This window comes from Salmo salar, chromosome ssa13 (genome assembly GCF_905237065.1).
Source record: "Salmo salar chromosome ssa13, Ssal_v3.1, whole genome shotgun sequence".
Lineage (NCBI taxonomy): Eukaryota > Metazoa > Chordata > Actinopteri > Salmoniformes > Salmonidae > Salmo > Salmo salar.
In genome coordinates, this window is record NC_059454.1 from 101,928,026 (window position 1) to 101,942,469 (window position 14,444).

At 44.4% G+C, this 14,444-nt stretch overlaps 1 protein-coding gene across 1 annotated transcript in view; it reads left to right on the plus strand.

Moving 5' to 3' along the window:
* Window positions 1-14,198, plus strand: part of LOC106568426 (long-chain fatty acid transport protein 4) — a 26,580-nt gene extending 12,382 nt beyond the window's left edge. The window contains exons 6-13 of the mRNA XM_014138748.2: window positions 564-655; window positions 750-859; window positions 1,267-1,476; window positions 1,907-2,033; window positions 9,228-9,365; window positions 9,663-9,827; window positions 12,678-12,824; window positions 14,013-14,198. Coding sequence (XP_013994223.1) covers window positions 564-655; window positions 750-859; window positions 1,267-1,476; window positions 1,907-2,033; window positions 9,228-9,365; window positions 9,663-9,827; window positions 12,678-12,824; window positions 14,013-14,170 — 1,147 coding nt within the window. The 3' untranslated portion in view covers window positions 14,171-14,198. The remainder of the gene's footprint in view (window positions 1-563; window positions 656-749; window positions 860-1,266; window positions 1,477-1,906; window positions 2,034-9,227; window positions 9,366-9,662; window positions 9,828-12,677; window positions 12,825-14,012) is intronic.
* The last annotated feature ends 246 nt before the right edge of the window (window positions 14,199-14,444 follow it).

Here is a 14,444-nt window from a genome sequence, read left to right on the forward strand (position 1 = left end):
GCTCTCTCTCTGGAGCTCTCTCTCTGGAGCTCTCTCTCTGGAGCTCTCGCTCTGGAGCTCGCTCGCTCTCTCGATCTCTGGAGCTCGCTTTCTCTCTCGATCTCTCTCTCTCTCTCTGGAGCCTCTCTCTCTCTCTCTCTGGAGCCTCTCTCTCTCTCTGGAGCCTCTCTCTCTCTCTGAGCCTCTCTCTCTCTCTCTCTCTGGAGCCTCTCTCTCTCTCTCTCTCGAGCCTCTCTCTCTCTCTCTCTCTCTCTCTCTCTCTCTGGAGCCTCTCTCTCTCTCTCTGGAGCCTCTCTCTCTCTCTCTCTCTCTCTCTCTGGAGCATCTCTCTCTCTCTCTCTCTCTCTCTGGAGCATCTCTCGCTCTCTCTCTCTCTCTCTGGAGCATCTCTCGCTCTGGAGCTCGCTCGCTCTCTCGATCTCTGGAGCTCGCTTTCTCTCTCGATCTCTCTCGATCTCTGGAGCTCGCTTTCTCTCTCGATCTCTCTCGATCTCTGGAGCTCGCTCTCTTTCCCCTCTTATCCTGTCTTCTAATTCACTCTTTCTCTCACCTGTGTCTAACAGGTACTACCGCATGGCAGCCTTGGTATACTACGGCTTCGGTATGACGTCTGATGATGTGTTGTACGATTGCCTTCCACTCTACCACTCCGCAGGTAACGTGTGTGTGTGTGTGTGTGTGTGTGTGTGTGTGTGTGTGTGTGTGTCCATTGTAATTGTTTCTGAAACACGTGTGCATGTCTTCTCCAGGAAACATTGTCGGCGTGGGGCAGTGCCTGATCCACGGCATGACGGTGGTCATCAAGAAGAAGTTCTCTGCCTCCCGATTCTGGGACGACTGTGCCAAGTACAACTGCACGGTGAGACAGAGACACGCTGCTAGCTGACTCCCAGCAGCTCAGAGACTGTATGACACATGTACAGAATAGGAGACCAGTAGAGAGAAGATGCATGTTTTGGGTTACTGCTCTGTTCAACTGTGTTGATGTTTATCTACAGCGATAGCTCAAGGATATTCGGGTTTACCATTAGGGTTTAGGGAAAAATCTGTTCACGTGGTCAAAGTAGTAAAATGTAATTAAACAGGAAGTCATGTAGGTAGACAGCATTATAAGACTGTTCTACAGAAGTACCCAAAGATAACAAACTCAAGAAGATTTGGGTAATAATAAAATAGTTAGATCTGCAGGTTGGTGTGGGTTCCTCACTTATACGCCCTCGTCTCATTGTGCTGGTGACTGACTGACTGTGTCTCTCTGATCCCCAGATTGTCCAGTACATCGGGGAGATCTGCCGGTACCTGTTGAACCAGCCGGTAAAGGACATAGAGGGTAAACACAAGGTCCGTATGGCCCTCGGTAACGGCCTGCGTCAGTCCATCTGGGAAGAATTCACCTCTCGCTTCAACGTGCTACAGATAGCAGAGTTCTACGGAGCTACAGAGTGCAACTGTAGCCTGGGAAACTTCGACAACATGGTGAGGCCCTAAGAGGACATTTTGGATCTCACAGCAAAGAGCTGAAAGCAAATGAGGACGCTGTCATAGTTTATTTCATGGTATTGGCAGACATTTTGACTCTGAGGGCCTGCTTTTTCTATAGTGTGTGGTCCCAGGGAATTAACATCTTCTGTGTAGTGTTGATCTTTATTATGGCTCTCACTTCACATCTCAAAGCACATAAAAACACTTATAGTATTTCATCCGCAAAGTAAAAATGAGGGTATTAGTGGTCAGTGATGGCCTCTGTCACTTTGTATTGAATTTGGACTGCATGCTGTCTGTCTCCATTCTCCCATTGATTTGCTGTATCATAGCTATGGTGTGTAGCAGTTGCTGTAAAGCTGAACAGAGTTCCAGTGGTTTTAGATGGGTTGACGTTAACAGTATGGTATTGTCTCTGTTACAGACAGGAGCATGTGGCTTCAACAGCCAGATCCTCCCCTTCATCTACCCCATCAGACTGGTGAAGGTAGATGAGGAGACCATGGAGCTCATCAGAGGCCCCGATGGCGTCTGCATCCCCTGTGGGCCTGGTACGTCACTACTAGTATAGCTATAGTATTACTCTCTCAGGCCTGGTTAGTTTTACTATAGCATACCTGTAGAGTACTCTCTCAGGCCTGGTTAGTTTTACTATAGCATACCTGTAGAATACTCTCTCAGGCCTGGTTAGTTTTAGTATAGCATACCTATAGAATACTCTCTCAGGCCTGGTTAGTTTTACTATAGCATACCTGTAGAATACTCTCTCAGGCCTGGTTAGTTTTAGTATAGCATACCTATAGAATACTCTCTCAGGCCTGGTTAGTTTTACTATAGAATACTCTCTCAGGCCTGGTTAGTTTTACTATAGCATACTCTCTCAGGCCTGGTCAGTTTTACTATAGAGTACTCTCTCAGGCCTGGTTAGTTTTACTATAGAATACTCTCTCAGGCCTGGTCAGTTTTAGTATAGAATACTCTCTCAGGCCTGGTCAGTTTTAGTATACCTACCTTAACCCTGACATTCTGAATGCTGTGCAAGCCTGGTATGGGTGGGATGGGCAACCTTGATGGGGTGGGGGCCGCCCCCAAAAATCTGAAATCATCATGAGGGTCCGCAGTTTCTTGTGGGTCTGCGTACCCACATCCGTACCCACATCCGTACCCACACATGCAGTCAGAGCCGGGCCTAGACTTTGGGGGCCCTAAGCAACATGTATCAAGAGACCCCAGGCTAAACTACAGGAGCTCTCAGAGCAGTTGTGGTCCCCAGAGACGAGGTGTGTGGGCCCGCCCTGGCACCCGTCAACCACTGCCCCACCTATGGGTTAATTAACCCCTAAGGCACAAGGGGGTGTGGTATATGGCCAATATACCACAGCTAAGGGCTGTTCTGAGGCACGATGCAAAGCGGTGTGCCTGGACCCCAGGAAGAGTAGCTGCTGCTTTTGCAACAGCTAATTGGGATCCTAATAAAATACCCCAAAAAACTGCCTTGCTGTCCAGGGAACTGAGCAGATGTAAGATCGACATAGCAGATCGACATAGCAGATCGACATAGCAGATCGACATAGCAGATCGACATAGCAGATCGACATAGCAGCTCTGAGTGAAACGAGGTTAGCTGACGATGGCACCATCACTGAACCAGTAGGTGGCTATAGGTTTTTCTGGAAAGGGAAACCAAACGATGAGGACAGAGTACATGGGGTAGACCAACCTTCTCAGGCATCTGCATGACTTACCCTCTGGCAGAAATGAGCCTTGTGAAAATCAGGATTCCTCTCAACAAGACCAGGCATACCACAATAATTAGTGCCTACGCCTTCACTACCAAGCCCTGACAATGTGAAAGAGCAGTTCTACTCAGAGCTAGACAACTAATCATTTCTTGAGACTTCAATGCTAGGGTTTGATTGATTTGAATTAATTTAAAAAAAATTAAATACAGACATAAGGGTGCCAGCTGGTGACGCCTCCACATACAATTTAAGACAATCATCAGGGATAACAAAATAAATCTTAAAAGCTTATTTCCATTGTTGGCAAAGATGGCACTAACTGACAAAGAGTGATTGGCAAAGATGGAGTGGGACACTTAAAAAAACAAACTGTTTCTAGAATGTTTCGCCATGTAACCCACATACAAATTAGCATAGTTAGGAGCCATGGGGGATCCCATAGCAGTACCCTTCGCCTGAATAAAGAAATAATTTAGAAACATGAAGTAGTAGTGTGTGAGAACTATTTCAGCCAATGTTATAATGCATGCACTGGAAGGTAGTTCATTAGGGTCACATTGCAGAAGAAAAGGTTCCATAGCTTCAATACCGCCCTCGTGTGGAATTTGTGTATAACGACTCAACATCATAAGTATTCTCAGGGAGAGGATCAAGAGATTCAGTAATAGGGATAATTTAAAGACTCTTGCTCCCTTCGGTCTCAACGTAGACTTTGATCTGAAGCCATTCTTGTGATTATTGTGATTTTGCTATTGTAAATGTTTTATAGGCTTATGTAGCCTAATTGTATCTATGATTGTACGCTAGCTGTTTGTTTTTTGTATGCTATTTTAATATATGAGAATTAACCAATGATATCAGGCCACACCCGGTCATGATTAGACACCTGTGTGTAAACCATGGGCTCCCATTCCTGAGAAAATGCTCATAGCTTAGCCATCACCAACAGCATCTTCAGGCAAGCAGACAAAATTACATGGATGCGCCCAAGATCCAAGCACTGGCAGCTGATGGATTATATCATTGCTTGACATTAAGCATGTCAAGATTACAAGAGCCATGCGTGGCGCAGAGTGCTGCATGGACCGAATGGTCAGAGCGATCCTTGGCATGCACATCGTGCCAAACCACCCAAGGCGGCACAAAAAATCTAGACCCTCCCCAGATGTCCGGAAGCTGGAAGATGCACACATCTGGGCTCAGTTGCAAGTCAGCTTGGAAACCCAACTTTCAAACTGCATCATATGTGGTCTGTCGTATGGTAATTTGGTAAAAAGCCAATTTGGCATTTGCTCAGTACATTGTTTTCACTGAGGAAATGTACGAGTCTGCTGTTAATGATAATACAGAGGGTTTTCCCCAAGGTTGCTGTTGACGCATATCCCGCTGTAGTCATTGGGGTCAAATTTGTCTCTGCTTTTGCGGATTGGGGTGATCAGTCCTTGGTTCCAAATATTGGGGAAAATGCCAGAGCTGAGGATGATAAAGAGTTTGAGTATAGCCAATTGGAATTTGTGGTCTGTATATTTTATCATTTCATTTAGGATACTATCAACACCACAGGCCTTTTTGTGTTGGAGGGTTTGTATTTTGTCCTGAAGTTCATTCAATGTGATTGGAGAATCCAGTGGGTTCTTTAATAGTTGATTCTAAGATTTGTATTTGGTCATGTATATGTTTTTGCTATTTGTTCTTTGTTTTAGAGCCTAAAAGTTAGGAGTTTTATCCATACATCTCCATTTTGAATAGATAACTGTTTATTTAGTGTGTTTCTTTCCCCAATGCATTCTTCATCAAACCATTTGTCATTGTTCATTTTCTTAGGTTTTCTGCTTGAAATTTTTTGATTTGTTAGAAGCTGAAATGTCAAATATACTGTTTAGGTTTTCTACTGCAAAGTTTGCACCTTCACTCTCACAGTGAAACGTTTTGTCCAGGAAGTTGTCTAGAAGGGATTCAATTTGTTGTTGCCTAATTGTTTTTTGGTATGTTTCCACACTACTTTCCTTCCATCTATAGCATTTCTTAATATTATTCAGTTCTTTTGGCTTTGATGCCTCATGGTTGAGTATTGCTCTGTTCAAGTAGAGTGTGATTTTGCTGTGATCTGATAGGGGCGTCAGTGGGCTGACTGAATGTTCTGAGAGACTCTGGGTTGAGGTCAGTGATAAAGTAGTTTACAGTACTACTGCCAAGAGATGAGCTATATGTGTACCTACTGTAGGAGTCCCCTCGAAGCCTACCATTGACTATGTACATACCCAGCGTGTGACAGAGCTGCAGGACTCCCCAATATGCACCCTTAGTTGTGCCTAGGAGGGCATATGGGGGGGGGGAGGGGTGCTGTCACCTGCAGGTAGGTGTTTGTCCCCCTGTGTGCTGAGGGTGTCAGGTTCTTGTCCAGTTCTGGCATTCAGGTCGTCCCAGACTAGTACATGTCCCAGGGCCTGGAAATTGTTGATCTCCCCCTCCAGGATGGAGAAGCTGTCATCGTTAAACTATGGGGATTCTAGTCTTTTTGTGGTAGCAGGTTGGAGATAACCACTTGTGTGTTGGAGAAAGTAGAATAAGCTTTTTCGATCACTCCCTTGAGTGCTGTGGCCACCCTTTCCTGCTGTGCTCTCAGGTCGTTTGTGCCTATGTATTATTATGTGGCTGGGTGACCCTAGTTGGTCCTCAGACGTTAGGTCTAGTGCACGCTGGGTGTTTGGACACCATAGTTTATTTTCTTGTATATATTTACCATTCGAGTCCATAAGGAACACAAGCCACAGATTGTGCATTTCCTCAGTGGGTGTGTGTGTGGGGGGGTCAGGAGTGCAAACAGGGTTGCTGACAGAGGGGATGGGATCCCCTGGGCTTGGGGTTCTTCATTTGTCTGTCCTGCTGTGATGTCGAGACTATGGTCAGGGTCTGAGGTGGGCTGTTCTGCTGGCTTCTTTGCGGGGGTGGCCTGTCTCTAATGGGTTGTTCTGTCACACGTCATCGTTCTTACCTTCTCGTCTAGTGTTCTGTTCTTCTCCTGCTCTTTCTCCAGTTGATGTTGTCTCACCACAGTCCAGAGTGCAGACATGGCTCGCCAGTTCTGGTTGAGGGAATGTTGTTGAGCTGGACAATTTTTTAAATATTTTTTTTGTGTTGGCTGGAGTGTGTTCACCTGCTGTTCCAGCTCCACCTGCCTTACTTCCAGCTGGGTGAATTCTATCCTTCATTTCAATGAGGGATTAGTGCTCTGTGCTGGGAGGTTGACTTTCCTCTTGGGGTTGCTCGTCTGTGGGGTTGTGTAATGAAGAGGTCTGGTCAGACACGCTCGGTATCTTTCTCAAGAGAGCGCTTCTCCAGCTGCGCTCCCTCTATGATTATGAGAAAGTCCAGCTGAAACTGTTTTGGGGTTGCCCTGTACCAATACTGTTCCAGACTTGGACAGGTTGACATTGGCAGACTCTGTCATTGTTGTCTAGTATCCTGAGTTTCTACCCTTTGTGAACACCCCCCTCCCCTTCCTCTTAACAGAGGGGTAGTGTGTTGATATAGCACTGTGCCAGGGGATGGTCTGTGTGGAAGATTAAGTTGCTTACGTTCCCATTTGTATAGCAGTCAGCAAATAGTGTCTCTTTATTTTCCATAAGGAGCTTCTTTTTGTCCTCTTTCCGTGCCTTCTCATTTTTTACATCCAGGGGGTACTGTATTGTAATGACCTCTGCACAGATGGAGGGGGCTTCAAAGGCCTCTGCATTTGGGTGGGGGAGGCTGTGAAACTCTCCTGTCATTTTTGGGCTCAAGGGCTTTGACACCTCTCACTTCAAACATCAGTGCTAATTGAAGTTGCAGACGGATCTGTTCTGTCCTAGCAAGCTTTGTAGCCATAGCTATTTTTATTTAACCTTTATTTAATTAGGCAAGTCAGTTAACTTCTCAGGGCTTCGTGGGACGCTAGCGTCCCACCTGCGGGACACACTATTCAACAGCCAGTGAAATAGCATGGCGTGAAATACAAAACAGTAAAAATCTCATAATTTCATTTTCTCAAACAATCAACTATTTTACACCATTTTAAAGATAAGACTCTCGTTAATCTAACCACATTGTCCGATTTTCAAAAAGGCTTTACGGCGAAAGCATAAAATTAGATTACGTTAGGACATAAACTTCACAAGAAAAACCACACAGCCATTTTCCAAGCAAGGACATGCATCACAAAAACCAAAAGTACAGCTAAAATATCCACTACCCTTTGATCTTCATCAGATGGCACTCATAGGACTTCATGTTATACAATACATGTATGTTTTGCTCGATAAAGTTCATATTTATATCCAAAAACAGCATTTTACATTGGCGCGTGATGTTCAGAAAATGTATTCCCACCAAAACCTCCGGTGAATGTGCACATCAATTTACAAAAATACTCATCATAAACGATGATAAAATTTACAACAGTTATTGAAAGAATTATAGATGCACTACCCCTTGACGCAACCGGTTTGTCAGATTTCAAAATAACTTTACGGAGAAAGCACATTGTTCAATATTCTGAATACATAGCTCAGCCATCGAAGCAAGCTATACAGCTACCCGCGAAGTTCTGGCATCAACAAAACTCTGAATTAGTATTATAAATATTCTCTTACCTTTGCTGATCTTCGTCAGAATGCACTCCGAGGACTCCTACTTCCACAAATGTTCGTTGTGTTCGAAATACTCCATATTTATGTCCAAATACCTCTGTTTTGTTCGTGCGTTCAGATCACTATCCAAAGGCATAATGCGTGAGCGCAGTACCAGAGACAAAGTCAAATAGTTCCATTACCGTTCGTAGAAACATGTCAAACATTGTTTACAATCAATCCTTAGGGTCTTTTTAACATAAAACGTTGATAATATTCCAACCGGACAATAGCGTATTCATTCAAGAAGAAAAAGGAGGGGCGCACTGGCAGGCTCGCGCATCACCAAGTCCTTTGTCCATAGGCAGTCCACTCATTGACTGAGCTCCTATTTTTTTGCCCAGTAACAGGAGAAGGATGAAACACGTTTCTAAAGGCTGTTGACAGCCAATGGAAGCCTTAGGAAGTGCAACGTGACCCCACAGACACTGTAGTTTCGATAGGGATTCAAAAGAACTACAATTCTCAGATTTCCCACTTCCTGGTTGGATTTTTCTCTGGTTTTTGCCTGCCATATGAGTTCTGTTATACTCAGACATCATTCAAACAGTTTTAGAAACTTCAGTGTTTTCTATCCAAATCTACTAATAACATGCAAATATTTGACTCTGGGCCCGAGTATTAGGCAGTTTACTCTGGGCACGCTTTTCATCCAAAAATGAAAATACTGCCCCCTATACCTTAAAGTTAAGAACAAATTCTTATTTACAATGACTGCCTACCAAAAGGCAAACATCCTCCTGCGGGGACGGGGGCTGGGATAAAAATGCATGACAAAACACACATCACGATGAGAGACACCACTACACTACATAAAGAGACCTAAGATGACAACATGGTAGCAACATGACAACATAGCATGGTAGCAACACCACATGACATCATGGTAGCAGCATAAAACATGGACAAACATTATTGGGCTAGTAACAGTAGATGGGCCAATGTGTACATGCACATTTCCAGATATCATCATCAGCAGTAACACAGTCAGGGCACGGTAGAGGACAGGGAGAGCTCAAAGTAAATATATATTTTTGTATTGTCTTGGCTTTAAAAGTAGCTTCAGACTTAACATTAGTCACTCAGTTCCAGGTTGGATGGTGTGTCAGGTTTCTTTTGTGCTTCTTTTCCTGGTTGTTGGTTTTCAAGAGCATTTGCTGTATAGTCCTTGGGAATAAGAATCTTTAGTAGGAATCCTTCCATGTAATTTTGTCCAAAATCATGTAGGTTTGGAGTTTTGATTTGGAGTGAAAGTTGTTGCGGAGGGTAGTATCCTGTATATGTCCTTGTGGAAAAATCCAAGTTTATCTAACTCTAAATCTCGCTCTCTCTCTAGGTGAGCCCGGACAGTTGGTAGGCAGGATCAATCAGAAGGACCCCCTGAGAAGGTTTGACGGCTACGTGAACGAAGGAGCCAACAGCAAGAAGACTGCTAACAGTGTCTTCAAGAAGGGAGACACTGCCTATCTCTCAGGTGAGAAGCTATTTAACTTTATAGACTGAAAGAGATCAATAAAGTCTGTCTTTCTTTCTCTCCCTCACACACACATTCTGACAGTGAGGTGCTGAGGTATCTACTACTGATTTTTAACCTTGGCCCAGTCAAAGCTGACTGTATTTCACGAGTCTGTCTGGAAAACACTGGTATTTGTTACTGAGTGGACTGTCCTGGCTAAATAAAAATGGCGGTCCTCATCATGGACCAATATGGTTACATGTACTTTTACAAACGCACAGCTTTGTTACTGATCTGTTTGCTTTCTCTCGCCAGGCGATGTCCTAGTCATGGACCAGTATGGTTACATGTACTTTAAGGATCGTACAGGGGACACGTTCCGTTGGAAGGGAGAGAACGTGTCGACCACAGAGGTGGAGGGAACTCTGAGCCGTCTGCTGGACATGAAGGACGTGGTAGTCTACGGAGTGGAGGTGCCAGGTACAGTAACCACTCCAAACCACCACACAGCTCTTTTTTCACTATTTTCTGTATTGATTTTAAATTTACAACAATGGGGACATCGTCTTTGTTATCATGGCACCAAAACCAATCAAACAACTGTGCCTCCACTCCCCACTGCCCACACTGGTACAACAGTTCTCATACACAGAGCATTATAGTTTCCCCAAAGAAAGGTTCTTAGCTAACCTGGCACCTAATTTCTGTCTGTCGACAACCCAGGTGCACAGCCAAGAGAGAGTAACAATTGATGTTTCTTCTGTGTGAACAAACTATATGCGTCAAATGAAGCGCTTTGCTGTTCTACGAGTGGTGTGGGACAGCGTGGTCGAGAGATAAATAAAGTACCCTGTTAGCTACAAAGCTTAAGGGAAACTCACCCCAGATCCCCAGTTTTGGTGAAAGGAGGAGAGGAAAGTGCCTAAGAAGAACTATCCCACTGGGCACAGACGTCTATTCAACGTTGGTTCAACGTCATTTCATTGAAATGACGTGAAAACAAAGTTGATTCAACCTGTGTGACCAGTGGGATAGTGCTCTGAATTTCAATGGATTGTCAAGGGTGTGTGCTTTGCTTTGCGCTTTCTATTTCAAGGATGTTGTTAACCGTGTAGCTTACTGGTCGTAATGTGAAGAGCACTGAGCAGCAGCAAACCGGGTTTGGGCAGTGTGGCCCATGACGTCATCACTACAGCATGTTTTAATGGCAATTCCAACTGTCTCCTTGATTCTTACAGCAGTTGTGAATTACTTGATGAATGTAGATGCAGATGCCTGTTACCATCAATTAATTGTCAGTGATAAAAAATTGCTCAGAAATAATCAAAAATGTTTTCTGGTGCATCAGGCACTGAGGTGACTATACCAGCTCCTTACACTGAACAAAAATATAAACACAACATGTAAAGTGTTGGGCCCATGTTCCATGAGCTGAAATAAAAGATCCCAGAAATTGTCCATACACACAAAAAGCTTATTTCCCTCAAAATGTTGTGCACAAATTTGTTTACACCCCTGTTAGTGAGCATTTATTATTTGCCAAGATAATTCATCCACCTGACAGGTGTGGCATATCAAGAAGCTAATTAAACACCATGATCATTACACAAGTGCACCTTGTGCTTGGGACAATAAAAGGCCAGTCTAAAATGTGCAGTTTTGTCACACAACACAATGCCACAGATGTCTCAAGTTGAGGGAGCCTGCAATTGGCATGCTGACTGCAGCAATGTCAATCAGAGCTGTTGCCAGATAATTTAATGTTAATTTTCTCTACCATAAAGCAATAAGTGATTTAAAAAAAAGAGTTTAATGGCTGTGATAGGAGATAACTGAGGATGGATCAACGTTGTAGTTACTTCACAGTGCTAACATAAATAACAGTGAAAAGAGTTTGTGCAGAATAAAAATATTCTAAAACATGCGTCCTGTTGACAATAAGGCACTAAAGTAATACTGCAAAAAATGTGGCAAAGAAATTAACTTTTTGTTCTGAATACAAAGCGTTATGTTTGGGGCAAACGCATCACTGAGTACCACTCTTCATATTTTAAAGCATGGTGGTGGTTGCATCATGTTATGGGTATGCTTGCCATCGGCAAGGAGTAGGGAGTTTAGGATAAAAAAATAAATGGACTAGAGCAAAGCACAGGCAAAATCCTAGAGGAAAACCTGGTTCAGTCTGCTTTCCAACAGACACTGGGAGACATTCACCTTTCAGTAGGACAATTACCTAAAACACAAGGCCAAATATACACTGGAGTTGCTTACCAAGATGACATTGAATGTTCCAGAGTGGCCTTGTTATAGTTTTGACTTAAATTGGCTTAAATCTATGGCAAGTCTGTTTAGCAATGATCAAAAACCAACTTGACAGAGCTTGAATATTTGAACCATCTAGGTGTGCAAAGCTCTTAAACTTACCATGAAAGACTCATAGCTGTAATCGCTGCCAAAAGTGATTGTACCATGTATTGACTCAGGGTTTGAATACTTATCTAATCAAGATATATTAGTGTTTTTTTTTCTTTTTCTTTTTTTGTAGGCAAAAAAATGACTTTTTAATCCCACTTTAACACAACAACGGGGTAAAGCCCCGCCTTATCTCAGCTCACTGGTCACCATAGCAACACCCACCCATAGCACGTGCTCCAACAGGTATATTTCACTGGTCATCCCCAAAGCCAACACCTCCGTTGGCTGCCTTTCCTTCCAGTTCTCTGCTGCCACTGACTGGAACGAATTGCAAAAGTCACTGAAGCTGGAGACTTATCTCCCTCACTAACTATAAGCATCAGCTGTCAGAGCAGCTTCCCGATCACTGCAACTGTACACAGCCCATCTGTAAATAGCCCACCCAACTACCTCATCCCCATATTGTTATTTGTTTTTGCTCTTTTGCACACCAGTATTTCTACTTGCACATCTATCACTCCAGTGTTAATGGTAAATTGTAATTATTTTGCCACTATGGCCTATTTATCGCCTTACCTCCCTAATCTCACTACTTTTGCACACACTGTATATAGATTTTTCTATTGTGTTATTGACTGTACGTTTGTTTATCCCATGTGTAACTGTGTTGTTTTTGTCGTTTTGCTTTATCTTGGCCAGGTCGCAGTTGTAAATGAGAACTTGTTCTCAACTGGCCTACCTGGTTAAATAAAGGTGAAATAAATAAAAAAATGTGGACAAAGTCAAGGTGTGAATACTTTCTGAAATCACTGTTTTCGTGTGTCCGTGGCAGAGGGGACTGTGTGACTTAACTCAGACCCCTGTAGCAGGCTGAGTGCTTTATACAATCATAAATGTTTCCATTGCATGTCTCAGGCGCTGAGGGGAAGGCTGGGATGGCCGCCGTAGCAGATCCAGAGAGATCTACAGACCTGGAGAAGTTTGGGAAGGATCTGGAGAAAGCTCTGCCACCCTACGCACGACCCGTCTTCCTACGCTTCCTCAAAGAGGTCAACAAGACAGGTGGGTACAGTATCTGTTACTTACTTTACACTGAGTATACAAAACATTATGAACACCCTCCTAATATTGAGTTGCACCCCCCTCTTTTGCTCTCAGAAGAGCCTCAATTCATTGGAGCATGGACTCTACAAGGTGTCGAAAGCGTTCCACAGGGATGCCGGCCCATGTTGACTCCAATGCTTCCCCCAGTTGTCAAGTTGGCTGGGTGTACTTTGGGTGGTGGACCGTCCTTGATACACACGGAAAACTGTTGAACACGAAAAGCCCAGCAGCGTTGTAGTTCTTGACACAAACCAGTGCACCTGGTACCTACTACCATACCCCGTTAAAAGGCACTTAAATAATTTGTCTTGCCCATTCACCCTCAATGGCACACATACACAATCCATGTCTCAAGGCTTAAAAATCCTTCTTTAACCTTTCTCCTCCCCTTCATCTACACTGATTTTAAGTGGATTTAACAAGTGACATCAATAAGGGATCATAGGGGGCCTCCCAAGTGGTGCAGCGGTCGCAGTGCTAGAGGCGTCACTACAGACCCGGGTTCGATCCCAGGCTGTGCCGCGACCGGGAGACCGATGAGGCGGCGCACAATTGGCCCAGCATCGTCTGGGTTAGGGGAGAGTTTGGCCGGCTGGGATGTCCTGTGGCGGGCCGGGCGCATGCACGCTGACACGGTCGCCAGGTGTACGGTGTTTCCTCCGACACATTGGTGTGGCTGGCTTCCGGGTTAAGTGAGCAGTGCGGCTTGGCAGGGCCGTGTTTCGGAGGAGTTAAATTGGGGGTAAAAAAAATTAAAAAATGTGTAAATAAAGAATTAGGGATCATCGCTTTCACCTGGATTCACCTAGTCAGTTTGTCATGGAAAGAACAGGTGTTCCTAATGTTTTGTACACTCGGTGTATATTGTATCCTCTCCTCAGGGGGAGGTCAGGGACTGTATTCATGAAGTGATGAAGTAGGACTGCGGATCTAGGATCAGGTCCCTTCTGTCCATATAATCTTATTCATAGTGATCTAAAAATACAAAACTGATCCTGTATCAGCTGTTCTACTTGAGTCTCTAATTCAACCCTCTATGACTATTTGAATATGAGTCCCAAAGTAGGCCAGTCTCAGATACATCGCTCTTTTCCCTCGCTCTCTCATCCCTCTCTCTCTTCTTCTCCCCTCTTGCTCCTCCTCCAGGCACCTATAAGTTCCAGAAGACAGACATGCGGCGGGACGGTTTTGACCCCAGCATGGTATCAGACAAACTGTACTTCCTGGACCCCACCAGGGGGCGCTATGTGGAGCTGCATCAGGAGCTCTACAGCAGCATCATCTCAGGGAAGCAGAAACTGTAACTGAGATCTGATCACTCTTGCCCCCCCCCAAAAAAATATCACCCCATCCACCCCCCCACACACACCCTATTCCTGAAGTCACTCTCCCTCCCCCAGAAAAACTCTTAACTCTTACAACCCACCTCTCTGCTCTCTCTAAGCCCACACCCCTCGTTACCTCAGTGACCACAGTGAGGGGCTGCTGGCTCATCCAGGTCACATGACAAGCCAATCTGACACCATATCCCACGATAGACCTAGAGCGACCTTTGACCTCTAAAGGCACCTCCCCCCG